This window comes from Oncorhynchus mykiss, unplaced genomic scaffold, assembly GCF_013265735.2.
Source record: "Oncorhynchus mykiss isolate Arlee unplaced genomic scaffold, USDA_OmykA_1.1 un_scaffold_271, whole genome shotgun sequence".
Classification (NCBI taxonomy): Eukaryota; Metazoa; Chordata; class Actinopteri; order Salmoniformes; family Salmonidae; genus Oncorhynchus; species Oncorhynchus mykiss.
This window is the reverse complement of record NW_023493725.1, coordinates 170,811-194,676: the sequence shown is the minus strand read 5'-3', so window position 1 is coordinate 194,676 and position 23,866 is coordinate 170,811. Positions and strand designations below refer to the sequence as shown.

General features: G+C 48.2%; 1 protein-coding gene across 6 annotated transcripts in view; it reads right to left on the bottom strand.

Annotated features, from left to right (window-relative positions):
* Positions 1-201: 201 nt before the first annotated feature.
* LOC110514870 (caskin-1) overlaps positions 202-23,866 on the bottom strand; it is a 142,042-nt gene continuing 118,377 nt past the window's right edge. For 3 of the 6 annotated variants that reach the window (XM_036973586.1, XM_036973588.1, XM_036973590.1), the window contains 9 exons: positions 22,329-22,439; positions 19,439-19,540; positions 18,271-18,409; positions 11,381-11,527; positions 8,177-9,528; positions 5,779-6,108; positions 5,017-5,626; positions 4,395-4,791; positions 203-1,371 (listed from right to left, as the gene is read on the bottom strand). In XM_036973586.1, coding sequence (XP_036829481.1) covers positions 1,275-1,371; positions 4,395-4,791; positions 5,017-5,626; positions 5,779-6,108; positions 8,177-9,528; positions 11,381-11,527; positions 18,271-18,409; positions 19,439-19,540; positions 22,329-22,439 — 3,285 coding nt within the window. In that variant the 3' untranslated portion in view covers positions 203-1,274. Of the gene's footprint in view, positions 1,372-4,394; positions 4,792-5,016; positions 5,627-5,778; positions 6,109-8,176; positions 9,529-11,380; positions 11,528-18,270; positions 18,410-19,438; positions 19,541-22,328; positions 22,440-23,866 lie in introns of all 6 variants that reach the window. The other 3 variants (XM_036973587.1, XM_036973591.1, XM_036973589.1) reach the window with 3 other exon arrangements.

The following is a 23,866-nucleotide window of genomic DNA, read 5'->3' as shown; positions in this document are numbered from 1 at the left end:
GAATAGTGAGGGGAGAGAGAGAGAATAGTGAGGGGAGAGAGAGTGAGAATAGTGAGGGGAGAGAGAGAGAGAGAATAGTGAGGGGAGAGAGAGTGAGAATAGTGAGGGGAGAGAGAATAGTGAGGGGAGAGAGAGAGAGAGAATAGTGAGGGGAGAGAGAGAGAGAGAATAGTGAGGGGAGAGAGAATAGTGAGGGGGAGAGAGAGAGAGAGAGAGAGAGAGGAATTGGAGATGATCCACCATCAGACCCCCCCCCCCCCTCAGCTTGAAGTGAGGACTCTGATCCCTTACCGTGGAAGTATCAGTGTTTTAATGTCACTGGAATATAAAGGCAACGTTGCCGCGACAGCGAAAGACTCAAGTTAAACGCTGTATATGTCGTGTCAAAGGGGAAATTACCTTTTGACGTCTCTTATTCCGCCATCTGTACCACTTCATCTCTCCAGACTGAACAGAGCCCTTCGTTCCAGTTCAATCAGCCCGTAACCACGCTAAGTAAACTTAAACTATACCTTCTCTATTGTGCAGTAGAGGTCAACATGGTACTAAACCTCTAGAACCCTTGACCCCCCCCACCTGAGCCCTAACCCCAGACTCAACACTGTGCTCTGTTAATAACAGGGAGGGAGGGGGGTATGTTATGGAAGGAGGAGAGAATAACATCGGAATCTGGCCTCTGGAGGCGGGGCTTGTACAGGAAGTTCTGCCATTCCGAAGCCCTTTTACATCCAACCAGCTGTCATCTCCTCCTCTCCGTCTAGAACAGTGACGATTCCAGAACACTCACGATTCCAGAACACTCACGATTCCAGAACACTCACGATTCCAGAACACACACTTCAGGAGCAGAGTTACATTTTGGTCACATAAAAATTCCAGCGATTCATAAACATGACAACAGCATAACCATTCAACAGAGAAGACCAAATCGTATATCTATATATTTTATATATATATATTTATAATATGACTGAACTAATGCATGACTCTCTCTCAGAGAGGAGCCTGTTTTCTGTAAATATAAACGCTCTTCATGCTGACAATGTACACATCACATACCATAACTACAATTCATCACATGAGGCTGTAACTGCTTGTTTAAGCTGTGACAGGACAGCCTAGCGACCAAGAGTTCTCCTCTGTAATGGAGTGGTCCTCTGTCCTTTAGTGGACAGAGGAGGATGGAGAGAGAGAGGAACGTTGTGCCTGCGGAGGGAAGGAGGAAGTCCTGAGGCAGGCTGCTTTGTCACGGGGACGGCCAGCTGTTGTCACGGTTACTCCAACATGGCGTCAAGCTGGTCGGCCAGGTCGTCAAACATGCTGCCGATGTCGTCAAGGATACTGACCGTCGTCTTCTCCTCTGCAACCCAACTACACACACACAGACGGACGGACACACAGACACAAAACGAAGCATTGTGAGGATAATGCGTCTGTCTGGTATACTGTCTTGATCTGTTTTAATTGTACAGTATATCAAGTTATTATATTCTATAGTAACCAAATGCAGCAGGTGTGAAAGAAAGGTCTGAAACTAGATCCCTTAGATACTGGTCTGAAAATAGATCCCTTAGATACTGGTCTGAAAATAGATCCCCCTACATACTAGTCTGAAACTAGATCCCCTACATTCTGGTCTGAAACTAGATCCCCTACATACTGGTCTGAAACTAGATCCCGCTACATACGGGTCTGAAACTAGATCCCCTACAAACTGGTCTGAAACTAGAAAACCCATACATACTGGTCTGAAACTAGATCCCCTAGATACTGGTCTGAAACTAGATCCCCTACATAAGGGTCTGAAACTAGATCCCCTACAAACTGGTCTGAAACTAGATCCCCATACATACTGGTCTGAAACTAGATCCCCTACATACTAGTCTGAAACTAGATCCCCTACACAATGGCCTGAAACTAGATCCCGCTACATACGGGTCTGAAACTAGATCACCTAGAAACTGGTCTGAAACAAGGTCCCCATACACAATGGCCTGAAACTAGATCCCGCTACATACGGGTCTGAAACTAGATCACCTACAAACTGGTCTGAAACAAGATCCCCATACATACTGGTCTGAAACTAGATCCCCTACTTACTGGTCTGAAACTAGATCCTGCTACATACGGGTCTGAAACTAGATCCCCTACACAATGGCCTGAAACTAGATCCCCTACTGGTCTGAAAGTAGATCCCCTACATACTACTCTGAAACTAGATCCCCCTACATACTGGTCTGAAACTAGATCCCCTACACAATGGCCTGAGACTAGGACCCCCTACATACTGGCCTGAAACTAGATCCGCTATATACTGGTCTGAAACTAGATCCCCTACATACGGGTCTGAAACTAGATCCCCTACAAACTGGTCTGAAACTAGATCCCCATACATACTGGTCTGAAACTAGATCCCTTACATACTGGTCTGAAACTAGATCCCCTACATACTGGTCTGAAACTAGATCCCCCTACATACTGGTGTGAAACTAGATACCCCTAGATACTGGTCTGAAACTAGATCCCCTACATACTAGTCTGAAACTAGATATCCTACATACTGGCCTGAAACGAGGTCCCCTACTGGTCTGAAACTAGATCCCCTACATACTAGATCCCCCTATATACTGGTCTGAAACTAGATCCCCTTAAATACTGGTCTTAAACTAGATCCCCTACAAACTGGTCTGAAACTAGAGCCCTTGCATACTGGTCTGAAACTAGATCCCTTGCGTACTGGTCTGAAACTAGATCCCCTACATACTGGTGTGAAACTAGATCCCCCTACATACTGGTCTGAAACTAGATCCCCTAAATACTAGTCTGAAACTCGATCCCCTATATACTGGTCTGAAACTCGATCGCCTACACACTGGTGTGAAACTAGATCCCTTACAAACTGGTCTGAAACTAGATCCCCCTACATACTGGTCTGACACTAGATCCCCCTACATACTGGTCTGAAACTCGATCCCCTATATACTGGTCTGAAACTCGATCGCCCTACATACTGGTCTGAAACTAGATCCCCTACATACTGGCCTGAAACTAGATCCCCCTACATACTGGCCTGAAACTAGATCCCCTACACACTGGCCTGAAACTAGATCCCCCTACATACTGGTCTGAAACTAGATCCCCTACATACTGGTCTGAAACTAGATCCCCCTACATACTGGTCTGAAACTAGATCCCCCTACATACTGGTCTGAAACTAGATTCCCTGCTGGTCTGAAACTAGATCCCCTACATACTGGTCTGAAACTCGACCCCCTACACACTGGTGTGAAACTAGATCCCCTACACACTGGCCTGACACTAGATCCCCAAACATACTGGCCTGAAACTAGATCCCCTTACACACTGGCCTGAAACTAGATCCCCTACACACTGGCATGAAACTAGATCCCCTACACACTGGCGTGAAACTAGATCCCCTACATACTAGTCTGAAACTAGATCCCCTACATACTAGTCTGAAACTAGATCACCTACGAAAATATTCCCGTTTTTGAGTATAAAGACATAAACACCAAACCATTCCACGTTGGCTCATTCAGAACCGCATGGCTTGAGAAATTGAAACCAATTGACTATTCATATGAGGATAAATACGAAGAGTCTGAAAATAGATCCCCCTACACAGTAGTCTGAAACTAGATCCCCCTGCATACTGGTCTGAAACTAGATCCCCTACATACTGGTCTAGCATCAGCATTGTGGATAACGTGTCTCCAATATTGATTAGCATTGGGGATAATTTGTCTCCAATATTGATTAGCATTATGGATAATGTGTCTCCAATATTGATTAGCATTATGGATAATGTGTCTCCAATATTGATCAGCATTATGGATCATGTGTCTCCAATATTGATTAGCATTGGGGATAATGTGTCTCCAATATTGATCAGCATTATGGATCATGTGTCTCCCATATTGATTAGCATTATGGATAATGTGTCTCCAATATTGATCAGCATTGGGGATAATGTGTCTCCAATATTGATCAGCATTGGGAATAATGTGTCTCCAATATTGATCAGCATTGTGGATAACGTGTCTCCAATATTGATTAGCATTGGGGATAATGTGTCTCCAATATTGATTAGCATTGGGGATAATGTGTCTCCAATATTGATCAGCATTTTGGATAATGTGTCTCCAATATTGATTAGCATTGGGGATAATGTGTCTCCAATATTGATTAGCATTGGGGATAATGTGTCTCCAATATTGATTAGCATTGGGGATAATGTGTCTCCAATATTGATTAGCATTGGGGATAGTGTATATCCAATATTGATTAGCATTGGGGATAATGTATATCCAATATTGATTAGCATTGGGGATAATGTATATCCAATATTGATGTGTGTGTGTGTAGTAACTCACTCTTGTTCCTCTCGTATCTTGTCCTCTACAGCCTTTAAGGCAGCAGCCAATGACGCGCTCGTCTCCTCCAGCTTCTGATGCACAGACTCCGCCTCTGACATCACCACGCTGACCGCCGCCACTGTTCCCATGTCCACGGACACGCCCCCGATGGAGGAGCGGGGGGGTTTGATAGGTGGAGGGGTGGGTGTGAGGGGGGTGTGGGGACTCTGGGGGGTGAGTGGGGTGTGGGGACTCTGGGCGGGAGGGGTGGGGGGTTTGGCGTTGGGGTTGGGGGAGGAGGAGTAGGGGGGGGAGGTGGGTGTGGTTATAGAGTGGAGGTGTTTGGTTGGTTTAGGGGCTGTGGGGGGAGGAGCCGGTTTGGGGGAGACTGGGGGAGGAATCTTCTTTGCTTCAACTGGGTAGAGAGGAAGGAGAGAGAGAGAGAGAGGTGTGAGAGAGAGAGGAAGGTGTGAGAGAGAGAGGAAGGTGTGAGAGAGAGGAAGGTGTGAGAGAGAGGAAGGTGTGAGAGAGAGGAAGGTGTGAGAGAGGGAGATTAGCCGACAGACCTATAGGTGAGAACTTTACATTGAGAGCTGGGCATCAGTATTACATGCTAGTAAATCCCAGTGCAGGACAGTACCTGGGCTGCCGGGGGTGCCAGGTCCAGGCAGGGGGACTTTTCTAGAGGAGGAGTGTCTCCTCATCTGAGCCAGGACAGGTTTGGGGGAGACGGGGGGTTTGGGTTTCCTCACAGGGGTCACCGCTCCTCCCCCTTCTCCCCCCGCCACCACCCCTGGTCCTCCCAGGTCTGAGCTGTCCCTGAGAGGAGGCGTAGCCTGGATCGGACTAGGCTCCGCTTCTCCCGTCTCATACACCGGCCGGCGTTTAACGGTGGCGGTGCCGTTCTCGTACGGTATGGCTGGCCCCGGCTCCGGCCCGGTAACAGCCCCGGTGTTAGCGGCCCCGGTGTGAACGGCCCCGGTGTGAACGGCCCCGGTGTTAGAGGCCCATGTCTTGGAGGTCCCGGTGATGTCTGCGATGCCGCTCTCTGAGAAGCCCTCCGGCTCCTTGTCTCTGCTCTTGGGACGGCGCTTGACGGTGGAAGACTCTGTCAGGGTGAAACGCGACCCGTTGGGGTGAGGCTTGTTGCAGCGGGGACGCCGTTTCAGGGTTGCCGTGGCGTCGACCCGGGACAGCTCATCCTGGGGAAGGGAGAACACGCCGTCTCCATGGAGACCGTCTCCATCACCCTAGAGACAAACATAACGACACAGCTTATAAATAACAATATAAGATTTTTTGACCGTGCCTCCCCCCCAAAATAATATAATTGATCATTTTTCATGTACAGACACCATATCTCAGTGTTTTCATACAAATTCATAAAATTGTAAACGCTCACCTCTGTTTCTCCTTCTTCCTCTCCCTCTCCTCTCTGCCTCTTCACGGTCTGTTTCCTCTCAGCAGCAAACGGAAGGTTCTCGGCCGAACTACCGGAAGAAGGGGTGTGAGGAGACGAGGGGTGAGGAGACGAGGGGTGAGGGGAGGAGGGGGAGCGAGGGGAGGAAGGCAGCTGGGGTGTAGAAGGGAGAGGAGAGGGTTGGGGTGCGGTACACAGTGGTACGGGGGTAGGTCTGTCCCTCCTAGCTGCCGCGACCAGCTCAGTAACAGGACCACTGATGGTCCTACGGCGGTTCACCACCTCCCCGTCCAGACCAATGGCATCCCGCTGCTGACAAATCAAATCACATTGTAGTTGTCACATGCGATAGATACAACTAGATTAGATTTTACAGTGAAACGCTGACTGACGAGCCTCTCCCGAAGGTGCAGAGTTTAAAAAAATAAAATGGTAACATCAATAAAATACACACGAATGGAGCTATATACAGGAAGTACCAGATCAATGTGGAGCTATATACAGGAAGTACCAGATCAATGTGGAGCTATATACAGGAAGTACCAGATCAATGTGGAGCTATATACAGGAAGTACCAGATCAATGTGGAGCTATATACAGGAAGTACCAGATCAATGTGGAGCTATATACAGGAAGTACCAGATCAATGTGGAGCTACGTATATACAGGAAGTACCAGATCAATGTGGAGCTATATACAGGAAGTACCAGATCAATGTGGAGCTAAATACAGGAAGTACCAGATCAATGTGGAGCTATATACAGGAAGTACCAGATCAATGTGGAGCTATATACAGGAAGTACCAGATCAATGTAGAGCTATATACAGGAAGTACCAGATCGATGTGGAGCTATATACAGGAAGTACCAGATTGATGTGGAGCTATATATAGGAAGTACCAGATCAATGTGGAGCTATATACAGGAAGTACCAGTACCAGATCAATGTGGAGAAATATACAGGAAGTACCAGATCAATGTGGAGCTATATACAGGAAGTACCAGTACCAGATCAATGTGGAGCTACATACAGGAAGTACCAGATCAATGTGTAGCTATATACAGGAAGTACCAGATCAATATGGAGCTATATACAGGAAGTACCAGTACCAGATCAATGTGGAGCTATATACAGGAAGTACCAGTACCAGATCAATGTGGAGCTATATACAGGGAGTACCAGTACCAGATCAATGTGGAGCTATATACAGGAAGTACCAGATCAATGTGGAGCTATATATACAGGAAGTACCAGATCAATGTGGAGCTATATACAGGAAGTACCAGATCAATATGGAGCTATATACAGGAAGTACCAGTACCAGATCAATGTGCAGAGGTATGAGATATTTGAGGTAGATATGTACATGAAGGCAGGGTAAAGTGACTAGACATCAGGATAGATAATAATGAGGTATTTGAGGTAGATATGTACATGAAGGCAGGGTAAAGTGTCTAGACATCAGGATAGATAATAATAAGGTATTTGAGGTAGATATGTACATGAAGGCAGGGTAAAGTGACTAGACATCAGGATAGATCATAATAAGGTATTTGAGGTAGATATGTACATGAAGGCAGGGTAAAGTGACTAGACATCAGGATAGATCATAATAAGGTATTTGAGGTAGATATGTACATGAAGGCAGGGTAAATTGACTAGACATCAGGATAGATAATAATAAGGTATTTGAGGTAGATATGTACATGAAGGCAGGGTAAAGTGACTAGACATCAGGATAGATAATAATGAGGTATTTGAGGTAGATATGTACATGAAGGCAGGGTAAAGTGTCTAGACAGGATAGATAATAATAAGGTATTTGAGGTAGATATGTACATGAAGGCAGGGTAAAGTGACTAGACAGGATAGATAATAATAAGGTATTTGAGGTAGATATGTACATGAAGGCAGGGTAAAGTGACTAGGCATCAGGATAGATAATAATAAGGTATTTGAGGTAGATATGTACATGAAGGCAGGGTAAAGTGTCTAGACATCAGGATAGATAATAATGAGGTATTTGAGGTAGATATGTACATGAAGGCAGGGTAAAGTGTCTAGACATCAGGATAGATAATAATAAGGTAGTTGAGGTAGATATGTACATGAAGGCAGGGTAAAGAGACTAGACATCAGGATAGATAATAATAAGGTATTTGAGGTAGATATGTACATGAAGGCAGGGTAAAGTGACTAGACATCAGGATAGATAATAATGAGGTAGATATGTACATGAAGGCAGGGTAAAGTGACTAGACATCAGGATAGATAATAATAAGGTATTTGAGGTAGATATGTACATGAAGGCAGGGTAAAGTGACAGAGACAGACAGAGATAGTGACAGACAACGAGAGAAACATACAACACCTCCCCTACCTGCAGGAAGTTTCTCTGTATAGCCATGCCCTTGGCCCCGCCCCCGATAGAGGACATTTCCAACATGGCCGCTATGCTCCTCACGCTGCCCGCGCTCCCCGTATCCACGACGACCGTCTCCACGGATACACCCAGGTCGCTGGCCCGTCGCTGGGGGTTGTAGGGCACGCCCAGCAGCCCGTCAGCTGCGTGTGTGTGTGTCGGCGTGTGTGTGTCGGCGAGGTTGGAGTTCGAGATAGCTGAGCTGGAGCGTTTGGGAGGCGGAGGGGGCGGGCCTTTCTTCTTGGGTCGCAGGGCGATGGACTGTGATTGGCTGCGGTTGACGTTCTTGTCCTGGTTGCGTACGGAGTGGCTGCGGCTGACCCGGTGAGTCACCGTGGCGTATTTACCTGTACCGCCCCCTGCTAGCCTCCCTGGAGGGGCCACTCCTGTCCCCGCCCCTGCACCTCCACCCCCCCTCTCCTCCCCCTCCCCGTCAGACCCAGCGTAGCGGTTCAGACTGTTAGCTCGCTTCTTAAGGAGGGCCTCACCCGCCTCACCCATCTCTCCCCCGTCTCCCCCCTCAGCCTCCGGAGGCAGGCACAGGAGGGGAACAGACACCTGGGGGCTAGGCTGCGGCTGGAGGGTGCTCTCCTTCTCAATCCCCCTCTCTTTCTCCCTCTCAATCCCCCTCTCTTTCTCCCTCTCAATCCCCCTCTCTTTCTCCCTCTCCTTCTCCCTCTCCTCTTCCTCCGTCGGCTGGGCTGTAGGCTGAGATTGGGGAGTAGGTGTGGGTTGGTGCTGGGGCTGAGGACCAGGCTGGGGCTGAGGACCAGGCTGGGGCTGAGGACCAGGCTGGGGCTGAGGACTAGGCTGGGGCTGAGGACCAGGCTGAGGACCAGGCTGAGTCTGGGTGTTGTGAGTCCCGCGATGTGCGTTGGACAGGGGGTGAGAGCGGGGGGAACCAGGCCTCTCTCCTTGTATTAGCTGTGGGGAGGATTTGGGTTTGGCCTGCGGTGAGGGGCCCGGGGCGGAGGTGGAGGAGTGCAGGGGTTTCTTGGTGGGGGTGTGAGGGGGAGTGTAAGGGGGTGCCGGCATTGAGTGGGCGTGGGAGGGTGGGCGAGGTTTGGATGAGGCGCTGCCTCTCTGGCTCCCCTGGCTGGTCTGTCTCATGGTCCGAGCCTCCTTCTTAGGGGGCACTCCTCCTCCTCCTCCTCCTCTACCCCCTGGCCCTACTCCCTCCTCGGGGTCCTTGCTGAGGCTGCGGGTCCTTTGACCCTTGACCTCTGGGCTAGGCTGGATCAGCGCTGTCTGCAGCTCGGGGCTCAACTCGCTGTCCTGGAAGGTGCACAACTTGGGAGAAGTGACGATTTCTGGAGAGAGATGGAGAGATATATTACATATGATGGAGATATATATTACATATGATGGAGAGATATATTACATATGATGGAGAGATATATTACATATGATGGAGAGATATATTACATATGATGGAGAGATATATTACATATGATGGAGAGATATATTACATATGATGGAGAGATATATTACATATGATGGAGAGATGTATTACATATGATGGAGAGACAGATGGAGAGATATATTACATATGATGGAGAGAGATATTACATATGATGGAGAGAGAGATGGAGAGATATATTACATATGATGGAGAGCTATATTACATATGATGGAGAGATATTACATATGATGGAGAGATATATTACATATGATGGAGAGATATATTACATATGATGGAGAGATATTACATATGATGGAGAGAGAGATGGAGAGATATATTACATATGATGGAGAGAGATATTACATATGATGGAGAGATATATTACATATGATGGAGAGAGATATTACATATGATGGAGAGATATATTACATATGATGGAGAGATATTACATATGATGGAGAGAGAGATGGAGAGATATATTACATATGATGGAGAGATATATTACATAAGATGGAGAGGGAGATGGAGAGATATATTACATATGATGGAGAGATATATTACATATGATGGAGAGATATATTACATATGATGGAGAGATATATTACATATGATGGAGGGATATATTACATATGATGGAGATATATATTACATATGATGGAGAGATATATTACATATGATGGAGAGATATATTACATATGATGGAGAGAGATATTACATATGATGGAGAGAGATATTACATATGATGGAGAGAGATATTACATATGATGGAGAGATATATTACATATGATGGAGAGATATTACATATGATGGAGAGATATATTACATATGATGGAGAGATATATTACATATGATGGAGAGATATATTACATATGATGGAGAGATATATTACATATGATGGAGAGATATATTACATATGATGGAGAGATATATTACATATGATGGAGAGATATATTACATATGATGGAGAGATATATTACATATGATGGAGAGATATATTACATATGATGGAGGGATATATTACATATGATGGAGATATATATTACATATGATGGAGAGATATATTACATATGATGGAGAGATATATTACATATGATGGAGAGAGATATTACATATGATGGAGAGAGATATTACATATGATGGAGAGATATATTACATATGATGGAGAGATATATTACATATGATGGAGAGAGAGATGGAGGGATGTATTACATATGATGGAGAGATATATTACATATGATGGAGAGAGATATTACATATGATGGAGAGATATATTACATATGATGGAGAGAGATATTACATATGATGGAGAGATATATTACATATGATGGAGAGATATATTACATATGATGGAGAGATATATTACATATGATGGAGAGGGAGATGGAGAGAGATGAAGAGCAATGGAGAGAGAGAGATGAGAGAGATGAAGAGACATGGAGAGATGGAGAGACATGGAGAGATGAAGAGATGAAGAGAGATGGAATGACATTTACTCTCATGGGTAGCCAAAAATAACTATATCAAAGCCCACGCCCCTTAATAATAGGTCACACCTCCTGAAAATAACCTATGGATTACATTAAAATAAGAGCCAGCTGCTGGGTCAACCCGACTGATGGTTAAATGAACCCATGTTTGGTTATTCCCAACAACCCAAACGGCTGGGTCAAAATAACCCCTGTCACTACTTAACCAGCAAATAACACATTTTTTTTTTTTTTTTAAGGGTGTAATGTGAAATGATTCTATTGTGACCTCACCGTTGTCAGGGGGCCTGTTCTCTATGGACATCACTTCCTGCTGCTGTGTGATTGGTGGAGGCTTCTTCCTGGGGGAGCTCCGCCCCTCAGAGCCACGCTGCATCTCAGCCAATCGCTTCACAGCTAGCATCAGCTTCTTCTGGTGACCTAGTGGGGACAAACCACAACAAGATATGATATGAGATAATATTGTAAGGCGTCTAATGTATAATATGTATTTACTATAATTTCAGGAAGTGCAGTGTGTCACTACTTCACAGGAGAGGCATTTGAATGTTTTTTTTATGTATTTTTAATCAAAATGTGTTTTTTTTGGGAGGGGGGCATAAATGCCTTCTGAAACATGTGAACTTTCATGTGCCTTTAATAATGTCTCGGTAAGTGTCATCTAATAATGATACAATATTTATATAAAATATGTTTTATCTGGACACTTTCTTAGTTATGATATGGCTACTATGCAAATATGCGAGAAACCATTCCACTGTACCATTTACACCAGCTGTGTGCGTGTGACAAATAAATGTTGATTTTTGTGAAGAACAACATGAGACCTGTTAGTAACTGACCAGAAACCTGTTAGTAACTGACCTGAGACCTGTTAGTAACTGACCTGAGACCTGTTAGTTACTGACCTGAGACCTTGTTGTTGAGTTTTGTGAAGAGCAACATGACCTGCACCAAAGTCAGATTAGGATATAAACCAAGGACTAGATAAAGTGGTTGTTGTTTTTTTACCAGTACTGTTTGCTACTACTATCACAATTTATTTAGTCTTGAAATCGTTGGTTGTTTACTACACTACCGTACTCCCTCTTTTTAGCACATGGCCTCACATGTGAATCCTTAAGAAGGAGATAGGGTGGGGCTGAAGGCTTAAGAGGGTGTGAACAATGCTGAATGGGTGTAGACAAAGTAAAGCTCTCCAGTAGGTGTAGCAAAATATTCAAGGGTCATTTTCTCAAAAAAAAAAGTGGGGTTCCCAACGTTTATCAACTTTCAAAGCAGAATGACTTTCCCATTGTTCCTCAACTGTAGTGTCTGATATACCTGTAGCACTGAGTCTTTACTTTTGTGTTTTTTTTTTTTTTTTTTTTTTTTTTTTTGAGGTTTGTAACAGAGTTCAGGGGTCAGGTTGGTAGTAACAGAGTTCAGGGGTCAGGTTGGTAGTAACAGAGTTCAGGAGACTGGTTGGTAGTAACAGAGTTCAGGAGACTGGTTGGTTTGATCAGGGTAGGTTAGTAAGAGAGTTCAGGGGTCAGGTTGGTTTGATCAGGGGAGGTTAGTAACAGAGTTCAGGAGACTGGTTGGTAGTAACAGAGTTCAGGAGACTGGTTGGTTTGATCAGGGTAGGTTAGTAAGAGAGTTCAGGGGTCAGGTTGGTAGTAACAGAGTTCAGGGGTCAGGTTGGTTTGATCAGGGGAGGTTAGTAACAGAGTTCAGGGGTCAGGATGGTAGTAACAAAGTTCAGGGGTCAGGTTGGTTTGATCAGGGGAGGTTAGTAACAGAGTTCAGGGGTTAGGTTGGTAGTAACAGAGTTCAGGGGTCAGGTTGGTTTGATCAGGGTAGGTTAGTAACAGAGTTCAGGGGTCAGGTTGGTAGTAACAGAGTTCAGGGGTCAGGTTGGTAGTAACAGAGTTCAGGGGTCAGGTTGGTAGTAACATAGTTCAGGGGTCAGGTCAGGTTAGAGTCCAGTCAGTGTAGGTAGAGTCCAGTCAGTGTGGGTAGAGTCCAGTCAGTGTGGGTAGAGTCCAGTCAGTGTAGGTAGAGTCCAGTCAGTGTAGGTAGAGTCCAGTCAGTGTAGGTAGAGTCCAGTCAGTGTAGGTAGAGTCCAGTCAGTGTGGGTAGAGTCCAGTCAGTGTGTAGGTAGAGTCCAGTCAGTGTGTAGGTAGAGTCCAGTCAGTGTAGGTAGAGTCCAGTCAGTGTAGGTAGAGTCCAGTCAGTGTAGGTAGAGTCCAGTCAGTGTAGGTAGAGTCCAGTCAGTGTGCGGGTAGAGTCCAGTCAGTGTAGGTAGAGTCCAGTCAGTGTGTGGGTAGAGTCCAGTCAGTGTAGGTAGAGTCCAGTCAGTGTGGGTAGAGTCCAGTCAGTGTGGGTAGAGTCCAGTCAGTGTAGGTAGAGTCCAGTCAGTGTAGGTAGAGTCCAGGCAGTGTAGGTAGAGTCCAGTCAGTGTAGGTAGAGTCCAGTCAGTGTGGGTAGAGTCCAGTCAGTGTGTAGGTAGAGTCCAGTCAGTGTAGGTAGAGTCCAGTCAGTGTGGGTAGAGTCCAGTCAGTGTAGGTAGAGTCCAGTCAGTGTGCGGGTAGAGTGCAGTCAGTGTGCGGGTAGAGTCCAGTCAGTGTGTGGGTAGAGTCCAGTCAGTGTGCGGGTAGAGTCCAGTCAGTGTGCGGGTAGAGTCCAGTCAGTGTGGGTAGAGTCCAGTTAGTGTAGGTAGAGTCCAGTCAGTGTAGGTAGAGTCCAGTCAGTGTAGGTAGAGTCCAGTCAGTGTAGGTAGAGTCCAGTTAGTGTGGGTAGAGTCCAGTTAGTGTGGGTAGAGTCCAGTCAGTGTAGGTAGAGTCCAGTCAGTGTCTGGGTAGAGTCCAGTCAGTGTGGGTAGAGTCCAGTCAGTGTGTGTGTAGAGTCCAGTCAGTGTAGGTAGAGTCCAGTCAGTGTGTGGGTAGAGTCCAGTCAGTGTAGGTAGAGTCCAGTCAGTGTGGGTAGAGTCCAGTCAGTGTGGGTAGAGTCCAGTCAGTGTAGGTAGAGTCCAGTCAGTGTAGGTAGAGTCCAGTCAGTGTGGGTAGAGTCCAGTCAGTGTGTAGGTAGAGTCCAGTCAGTGTGCGGGTAGAGTGCAGTCAGTGTGGGTAGAGTCCAGTCAGTGTGCGGGTAGAGTCCAGTCAGTGTGGGTAGAGTCCAGTCAGTGTGCGGGTAGAGTCCAGTCAGTGTGCGGGTAGAGTCCAGTCAGTGTGCGGGTAGAGTCCAGTCAGTGTAGGTAGAGTCCAGTCAGTGTGGGTAGAGTCCAGTCAGTGTAGGTAGAGTCCAGTCAGTGTAGGTAGAGTCCAGTCAGTGTAGGTAGAGTCCAGTCAGTGTAGGTAGAGTCCAGTCAGTGTCTGGGTAGAGTCCAGTCAGTGTGGGTAGAGTCCAGTCAGTGTGTGGGTAGAGTCCAGTCAGTGTAGGTAGAGTCCAGTCAGTGTGTGGGTAGAGTCCAGTCAGTGTAGGTAGAGTCCAGTCAGTGTGGGTAGAGTCCAGTCAGTGTGGGTAGAGTCCAGTCAGTGTGGGTAGAGTCCAGTCAGTGTGGGTAGAGTCCAGTCAGTGTAGGTAGAGTCCAGTCAGTGTGTGGGTAGAGTCCAGTCAGTGTAGGTAGAGTCCAGTCAGTGTAGGTAGAGTCCAGTCAGTGTAGGTAGAGTCCAGTCAGTGTGCGGGTAGAGTCCAGTCAGTGTAGGTAGAGTCCAGTCAGTGTGGGTAGAGTCCAGTCAGTGTAGGTAGAGTCCAGTCAGTGTGGGTAGAGTCCAGTCAGTGTAGGTAGAGTCCAGTCAGTGTGTGGGTAGAGTCCAGTTAGTGTGTGGGTAGAGTCCAGTCAGTGGTAGAGTCAGTGGTAGAGTCCAGTCAGTGTGTGGGTAGAGTCCAGTTAGTGTAGGTAGAGTCCAGTCAGTGTGTGGGTAGAGTCCAGTCAGTGTAGGTAGAGTCCAGTCAGTGTAGGTAGAGTCCAGTCAGTGTAGGTAGAGTCCAGTCAGTGTAGGTAGAGTCCAGTCAGTGTGTGGGTAGAGTCCAGTCAGTGTAGGTAGAGTCCAGTCAGTGTGTGGGTAGAGTCCAGTCAGTGTAGGTAGAGTCCAGTCAGTGTGGGTAGAGTCCAGTCAGTGTAGGTAGAGTCCAGTCAGTGTAGGTAGAGTCCAGTCAGTGTGTGGGTAGAGTCCAGTCAGTGTAGGTAGAGTCCAGTCAGTGTAGGTAGAGTCCAGTCAGTGTGGGTAGAGTCCAGTCAGTGTAGGTAGAGTCCAGTCAGTGTGTGGGTAGAGTCCAGTCAGTGTGGGTAGAGTCCAGTCAGTGTAGGTAGAGTCCAGTCAGTGTGTGGGTAGAGTCCAGTCAGTGTGGGTAGAGTCCAGTCAGTGTGGGTAGAGTCCAGTCAGTGTAGGTAGAGTCCAGTCAGTGTGTGGGTAGAGTCCAGTCAGTGTGGGTAGAGTCCAGTCAGTGTGGGTAGAGTCCAGTCAGTGTAGGTAGAGTCCAGTCAGTGTGTGGGTAGAGTCCAGTCAGTGTGTGGGTAGAGTCCAGTCAGTGTAGGTAGAGTCCAGTCAGCGTGTAGGTAGAGTCCAGTCAGTGTGTGGGTAGAGTCCAGTCAGTGTAGGTAGAGTCCAGTCAGTGTGTGGGTAGAGTCCAGTCAGTGTGTGGGTAGAGTCCAGTCAGTGTGGGTAGAGTCCAGTCAGTGTAGGTAGAGTCCAGTCAGTGTAGGTAGAGTCCAGTCAGTGTGTGGGTAGAGTCCAGTCAGTGTAGGTAGAGTCCAGTCAGTGTAGGTAGAGTCCAGTCAGTGTAGGTAGAGTCCAGTCAGTGTAGGTAGAGTCCAGTCAGTGTGTGGGTAGAGTCCAGTCAGTGTGCGGGTAGAGTGCAGTCAGTGTAGGTAGAGTCCAGTCAGTGTGTGGGTAGAGTCCAGTCAGTGTAGGTAGAGTCCAGTCAGTGTAGGTAGAGTCCAGTCAGTGTGTGGGTAGAGTCCAGTCAGTGTGTGGGTAGAGTCCAGTCAGTGTGGGTAGAGTCCAGTCAGTGTAGGTAGAGTCCAGTCAGTGTAGGTAGAGTCCAGTCAGTGTGTGGGTAGAGTCCAGTCAGTGTGCGGGTAGAGTGCAGTCAGTGTAGGTAGAGTCCAGTCAGTGTGTGGGTAGAGTCCAGTCAGTGTAGGTAGAGTCCAGTCAGTGTAGGTAGAGTCCAGTCAGTGTGTGGGTAGAGTCCAGTCAGTGTAGGTAGAGTCCAGTCAGTGTGTGGGTAGAGTCCAGTCAGTGTGTGGGTAGAGTCCAGTCAGTGTGTGGGTAGAGTCCAGTCAGTGTAGGTAGAGTCCAGTCAGTGTAGGTAGAGTCCAGTCAGTGTGGGTAGAGTCCAGTCAGTGTGTGGGTAGAGTCCAGTCAGTGTGTGGGTAGAGTCCAGTCAGTGTAGGTAGAGTCCAGTCAGTGTGGGTAGAGTCCAGTCAGAGTGTGGGTAGAGTCCAGTCAGTGTGTGGGTAGAGTCCAGTCAGTGTAGGTAGAGTCCAGTCAGCGTGTAGGTAGAGTCCAGTCAGTGTGTGGGTAGAGTCCAGTCAGTGTAGGTAGAGTCCAGTCAGTGTGTGGGTAGAGTCCAGTCAGTGTGTGGGTAGAGTCCAGTCAGTGTGGGTAGAGTCCAGTCAGTGTAGGTAGAGTCCAGTCAGTGTAGGTAGAGTCCAGTCAGTGTGTGGGTAGAGTCCAGTCAGTGTGTGGGTAGAGTCCAGTCAGTGTAGGTAGAGTCCAGTCAGTGTAGGTAGAGTCCAGTCAGTGTAGGTAGAGTCCAGTCAGTGTAGGTAGAGTCCAGTCAGTGTGTGGGTAGAGTCCAGTCAGTGTGCGGGTAGAGTGCAGTCAGTGTAGGTAGAGTCCAGTCAGTGTGTGGGTAGAGTCCAGTCAGTGTAGGTAGAGTCCAGTCAGTGTAGGTAGAGTCCAGTCAGTGTGTGGGTAGAGTCCAGTCAGTGTGTGGGTAGAGTCCAGTCAGTGTGGGTAGAGTCCAGTCAGTGTAGGTAGAGTCCAGTCAGTGTAGGTAGAGTCCAGTCAGTGTGTGGGTAGAGTCCAGTCAGTGTGCGGGTAGAGTGCAGTCAGTGTAGGTAGAGTCCAGTCAGTGTGTGGGTAGAGTCCAGTCAGTGTAGGTAGAGTCCAGTCAGTGTAGGTAGAGTCCAGTCAGTGTGTGGGTAGAGTCCAGTCAGTGTAGGTAGAGTCCAGTCAGTGTGTGGGTAGAGTCCAGTCAGTGTGTGGGTAGAGTCCAGTCAGTGTGTGGGTAGAGTCCAGTCAGTGTAGGTAGAGTCCAGTCAGTGTAGGTAGAGTCCAGTCAGTGTGGGTAGAGTCCAGTCAGTGTGTGGGTAGAGTCCAGTCAGTGTGTGGGTAGAGTCCAGTCAGTGTGTGGGTAGAGTCCAGTCAGTGTGTGGGTAGAGTCCAGTCAGTGTGTGGGTAGAGTCCAGTCAGTGTGTGGGTAGAGTCCAGTCAGTGTGTGGGTAGAGTCCAGTCAGTGTGTAGGTAGAGTCCAGTCAGTGTGTGGGTAGAGTCCAGTCAGTGTAGGTAGAGTCCAGTCAGTGTGGGTAGAGTCCAGTCAGTGTGGGTAGAGTCCAGTCAGTGTAGGTAGAGTCCAGTCAGTGTGTGGGTAGAGTCCAGTCAGTGTAGGTAGAGTCCAGTCAGTGTAGGTAGAGTCCAGTCAGTGTGTGGGTAGAGTCCAGTCAGTGTGTGGGTAGAGTCCAGTCAGTGTGGGTAGAGTCCAGTCAGTGTGTGGGTAGAGGCCAGTCAGTGTGTGGGTAGAGTCCAGTCAGTGTAGGTAGAGTCCAGTCAGTGTGTGGGTAGAGTCCAGTCAGTGTAGGTAGAGTCCAGTCAGTGTGTGGGTAGAGTCCAGTCAGTGTGCGGGTAGAGTCCAGTCAGTGTGGGTAGAGTCCAGTCAGTGTGTGGGTAGAGTCCAGTCAGTGTAGGTAGAGTCCAGTCAGTGTGTGGGTAGAGTCCAGTCAGTGTGTGGCTACATGCATTCACCTTTTGATATTTAATCAATTCTGTTTTCAAGTGAACGGGGAGTTCAGACGACAGGTGGTCATTTTAACATCTACGTTCAAAGATGTGATTGGACGGCAGGATACATTCAGTTGCCTTGCTTCTGTCTTTAAACTGTGTGTGTGTGTGTGTGTGTGTGTGTGTGTGTGTGTGTGTGTGTGTGTGTGTGTGTGTGTGTGTGTGTGTACGTCCTACCCAGCTTCATGATGCCTATCTCCTGCAGGTCCTCCCAGGTGATGTCTGTGATGAAGTCAATGTTTTCGTATCCGTTCTGCACCAGAACCTGCTGGTACTGACTCAGCCCTATCGCTGACAACCACTCTGCCAGGCTGGCCTAAACACACACACACACACACCCACACACACACACACACACACACACACACACACACACACACACACACACACACACACACACGCACACACAATAGTTAGTACAGGCTCAACCCTATCGCTGACAACCACTCTGCCAGGCTGGCCTAAACACACACACACACACACAATAGTTAGTACAGGCTCAGCCATATCGCCGACTACCACTCTACCACCTAGTTACAACAACAACAACAACAAGGTCTCAGGTCAGTAACTAACAGGTCTGAGGTCAGTAACTAACAGGTTTCAGGTCAGTTACTAACAGGTCTCAGGTCAGTTACTAACAGGTTTCTGGTCAGTAACTAACAGGTCTGAGGTCAGTAACTAACAGGTTTCAGGTCAGTTACTAACAGGTCTCAGGTCAGTTACTAACAGGTCTGAGGTCAGTTACTAACAGGTTTCAGGTCAGTTACTAACAGGTTTCAGGTCTACTAACAGGTTTCAGGTCAGTTACTAACAGGTCTCAGGTCAGTTACTGACATGGTCTCAGGTCAGTTACTAACAGGTCTGAGGTCAGTTACTAACAGGTTTCAGGTCAGTTACTAACAGGTCTGAGGTCAGTTACTAACAGGTCTGAGGTCAGTTACTAACAGGTTTCAGGTCAGTTACTAACAGGTTTCAGGTCAGTTACTAACAGGTCTGAGGTCAGTTACTAACAGGTCTCAGGTCAGTTACTGACATGGTCTCAGGTCAGTTACTAACAGGTCTGAGGTCAGTTACTAACAGGTTTCAGGTCAGTTACTAACTGGTCTGAGGTCAGTTACTAACAGGTCTGAGGTCAGTTACTAACAGGTCTGAGGTCAGTTACTAACAGGTCTCAGGTCAGTAACTAACAGGTCTCAGGTCAGTTACTGACAGGTCTGAGGTCAGTTACTAACAGGTCTCAGGTCAGTAACTAACAGGTTTCAGGTCAGTTACTAACTGGTCTGAGGTCAGTTACTAACAGGTCTGAGGTCAGTTACTAACAGGTCTCAGGTCAGTTACTAACAGGTTTCTGGTCAGGGAGCCACTCAGTGATGCTGAGTTTGTTGATCTCTGATGTCATCTTCTTTCTGTGGCCTGGTTTGGTCACTCCGATGGCCGTGAGATCCTACACAGACACACACACAGACACACACACACACACACACACACACACACACACACACGTACCACACACACACACACACACACACGTACCACACACACACAACACCAAGGAAAAATAGGTGAGACGCTTCCAAACTCTCCACAGATACACACACTTCATTACCACAGAGACACCAGACTCCAGACACCACAGACACCACAGACACCAGACACCACAGACACCAGACATCACAGACACCTGACACCACAGGCACCAGACACCTCAGAAAACACAGACACCACCGGCACCACAGACACCAGACACCACAGACACCAGACACCACCGGCACCACAGATACCAGACACCACCGGCACCATAGACACCAGACACAACAGACACCACAGAAAACGCAGACACCACAGACACCACAGACACACACAGTGTCCAGGTGACAAGCTGTACCACAGGACAGGAAGGTAAATGTCCCCAAAGGGAAATGAAGGTGAAGAGGAGAGAGAGGATGTTGGCAGTGAGAAAGAAGCGTTGTATCACTAGACCCCAGCTCCACCCACAGCATGGCTCCACCCACAGCATGGCTCCACCTATCTACAGTCTGGCCACACCCACAGCATGGCTCCCACCTATCTACAGTCTGGCCACACCCACCACACTGTCTGGCTCCACCCACCTATCACCTAGCCCCAACTATCCACAGTCTGACTCCACCCACCCACTGTATGTCTCAACAATCTGGCTCCACCCATCAACTGTCTGGCTCCGCCCACCCACTGTCTGTCCCCACCCAAAACCTGGCTCCTCCCAACTCCACTCCACTATACTCTAATTATCCCAATATACAGATGTAGGATCTTAATTTGATAACTCTTTTGTTGCCAGTCAGTGTGTGGGTCGAGTCCAGTCAGAGTGTGGGTAGACCCCAGTCAGAGTGTGGGTAGAGTCCAGTCAGTGTGTGGTTAGAGTCCAGTCAGTGTGTGGGTAGAGTCCAGTCAGTGTGTGGGTAGAGTCCAGTCAGAGTGTGGGTAGAGTCCAGTCAGAGTGTGGGTAGAGTCCAGTCAGTGTGTGGGTAGAGTCCAGTCAGTGTGTGGGTAGAGTCCAGTCAGAGTGTGTGGGTAGAGTCCAGTCAGAGTGTGGGTAGAGTCCAGTCAGAGTGTGGGTAGAGTCCAGTCAGAGTGTGGGTAGAGTCCAGTCAGAGTGTGGGTAGAGTCCAGTCAGAGTGTGGGTAGACCCCAGTCAGTGTGTGGGTAGAGTCCAGTCAGTGTGTGGGTAGAGTCCAGTCAGAGTGTGGGTAGAGTCCAGTCAGAGTGTGGGTAGAGTCCAGTCAGAGTGTGGGTAGAGTCCAGTCAGAGTGTGGGTAGAGTCCAGTCAGAGTGTGGGTAGAGTCCAGTCAGTGTGTGGGTAGAGTCCAGTCAGTGTGTGGGTAGAGTCCAGTCAGAGTGTGGGTAGAGTCCAGTCAGAGTGTGGGTAGAGTCCAGTCAGAGTGTGGGTAGAGTCAGTGTGTGGGTAGAGTCCAGTCAGTGTGTGTGGGTAGAGTCCAGTCAGTGTGTGTGGGTAGAGTCCAGTCGGTGTGTGGGTAGAGTCAGTGTGTGGGTAGAGTCCAGTCAGTGTGTGGGTAGAGTCCAGTCAGAGTGTGTGGGTAGAGTCCAGTCAGAGTGTGGGTAGAGTCCAGTCAGTGTGTGGGTAGAGTCCAGTCAGAGTGTGGGTAGAGTCCAGTCAGTGTGTGGGTAGAGTCCAGTCAGTGTGTGGGTAGAGTCCAGTCAGAGTGTGGGTAGAGTCCAGTCAGAGTGTGGGTAGAGTCCAGTCAGAGTGTGGGTAGAGTCAGTGTGTGGGTAGAGTCCAGTCAGTGTGTGTGGGTAGAGTCCAGTCAGTGTGTGTGGGTAGAGTCCAGTCGGTGTGTGGGTAGAGTCAGTGTGTGGGTAGAGTCCAGTCAGTGTGTGGGTAGAGTCCAGTCAGAGTGTGTGGGTAGAGTCCAGTCAGAGTGTGTGGGTAGAGTCCAGTCAGTATGCGGGTAGAGTCAGTGTGCGGGTAGAGTCCAGTCAGAGTGTGGGTAGAGTCCAGTCAGAGTGTGTGGGTAGAGTCCAGTCAGTGTGTGTGGGTAGAGTCCAGTCAGTATGCGGGTAGAGTCAGTGTGCGGGTAGAGTCCAGTCAGAGTGTGGGTAGAGTCCAGTCAGAGTGTGTGGGTAGAGTCCAGTCAGAGTGTGGGTAGAGTCCAGTCAGTGTGTAGATAGACTCTATGATTTATTTTTCTACTTGGCTACTACTACTATTTTTCTATCTGGCTAATGGCCAGATAGTTGGCAGTTAGAGACCTCATTATCTACTAATATTCTATATTGATTGATTTGTTCTCATCTAGGGGTGTAATTGAATCACTAGTCTGAGGTACACACACAGCGGGAGACACACACACACACAGAACACACACACACACACACACACACACACACACACACACGCACACACACACACACACACACACACACACACACACACACACGCACACACACACAGAACACACAGGACTTTGTCATAGGAGGAGCTTTGTGTCCATCTGCAGGCAGCCCTGTCCTGGCCAATCACAGATGAGGTCCTGGGCATGCTCAGTGACTGGGGGGGTGTATGCATCTGAACTGTCTTCAGTATTACTGGTAGGAGGGTGGGGGGGGGGGGGGGGGGGGTTGCTAAGGCAACTGCTTTATGATCAGTGAGTGAGTAGTGAGGTGACGGGGTGTAGAGCGTGACTTTAACTTTCAGGTTAAAGGATAGGGGTCAGAGGTCAGGGGTTCCTTACCTCTGGGGTCATTCTGCTAATGGTGGCTATGTCATACCCGGCGCTGATGAAGTTTGGAGCGTAGACCTGCAGCTGAAAGTCACTCAGCCATTGGATAACAGCCTCAGAGCTCTAGGAGAGAGAAGACAGGTGGAGTTCTGTCACTACGGCTGGCCCTGGGCTAACGGCTAATGGCTAACCGCTAACGGCTAAAGGTTAACCGCTAATAGCTAACCACTAACGGCTAATGGCTAACCACTAACGGCTAATGGCTAAAGGCTAACTGCTAATAGCTAACCACTAATTGCTAAAGGCTAACCACTAATGGCTAAAGGCTAATCACTAGTAGAGGAGACAGAAGAGGAGAAGACAGGTGGCTAAAAGCTATGGGCTCTGGGCTAAACACCTCTAACAGCTGAAGGCTAAAGACTAGCTAAGAATAACAAGAGAGGAGAGGAGGACTAGGTAGGTGGCTAAAGGCTAACGGCTAGGAGCTACTAGAGGAGGGAAAGAGGGAGAAGACTGGCTCTGTCTGGCTGAGCTATTGGGGAAGATGGAGGAGGGAGAAGACAGGCTCTCTTTTCGAGCTATTGGAGAAGATGGAGGAGGGAGAAGACAGGCTCTGTCTGGGTGAGCTATTGGATAAGAAGAAGGAGGGAGAAGACTGGCTCTGTCTGGGTGAGCTATTGGAGAAGATGAGGGAGGGAGAAGACAGGCTCTGTCTGGGTGAGCTATTGGAGAAGATGGAGGAGGGAGAAGACTGGCTCTTTCTGGGTGAGCTATTGGAGAAGATGGGGGAGGGAGAAGACAGGCTCTCTCTTCGAGCTATTGGAGAAGATGAGGGAGGGAGAAGACAGGCTCTGTCTGGGTGAGCTATTGGATAAGATGGAGGAGGGAGAAGACTGGCTCTTTCTGGGTGAGCTATTGGAGAAGATGGGGGAGGGAGAAGACAGGCTCTCTCTTCGAGCTATTGGAGAAGATGAGGGAGGGAGAAGACAGGCTCTGTCTGGGTGAGCTATTGGATAAGATGGAGGAGGGAGAGGACTGGCTCTGTCTGGATGAGCTATTGGAGAAGATGGAGGAGGGAGAAGACAGGCTCTGTCTGGGTGAGCTATTGGAGAAGATGAGGGAGGGAGAAGACAGGCTCTGTCTGGGTGAGCTATTGGAGAAGATGGAGGAGGGAGAAGACTGGCTCTTTCTGGGTGAGCTATTGGAGAAGATGGGGGAGGGAGAAGACAGGCTCTCTCTTCGAGCTATTGGAGAAGATGAGGGAGGGAGAAGACAGGCTCTGTCTGGGTGAGCTATTGGATAAGATGGAGGGGGGAGAAGACTGGCTCTGTCTGGGTGAGCTATTGGAGAAGATGGAGGAAGGAGAAGACAGGCTCTCTCTTCGAGCTATTGGAGAAGATGAGGGAGGGAGAAGACAGGCTCTGTCTGGGTGAGCTATTGGAGAAGATGGAGGAGGGAGAAGACTGGCTCTGTCTGGGTGAGCTATTGGAGAAGATGAGGGATGGAGAAGACAGGCTCTGTCTGGGTGAGCTATTGTAGAAGATGGAGGA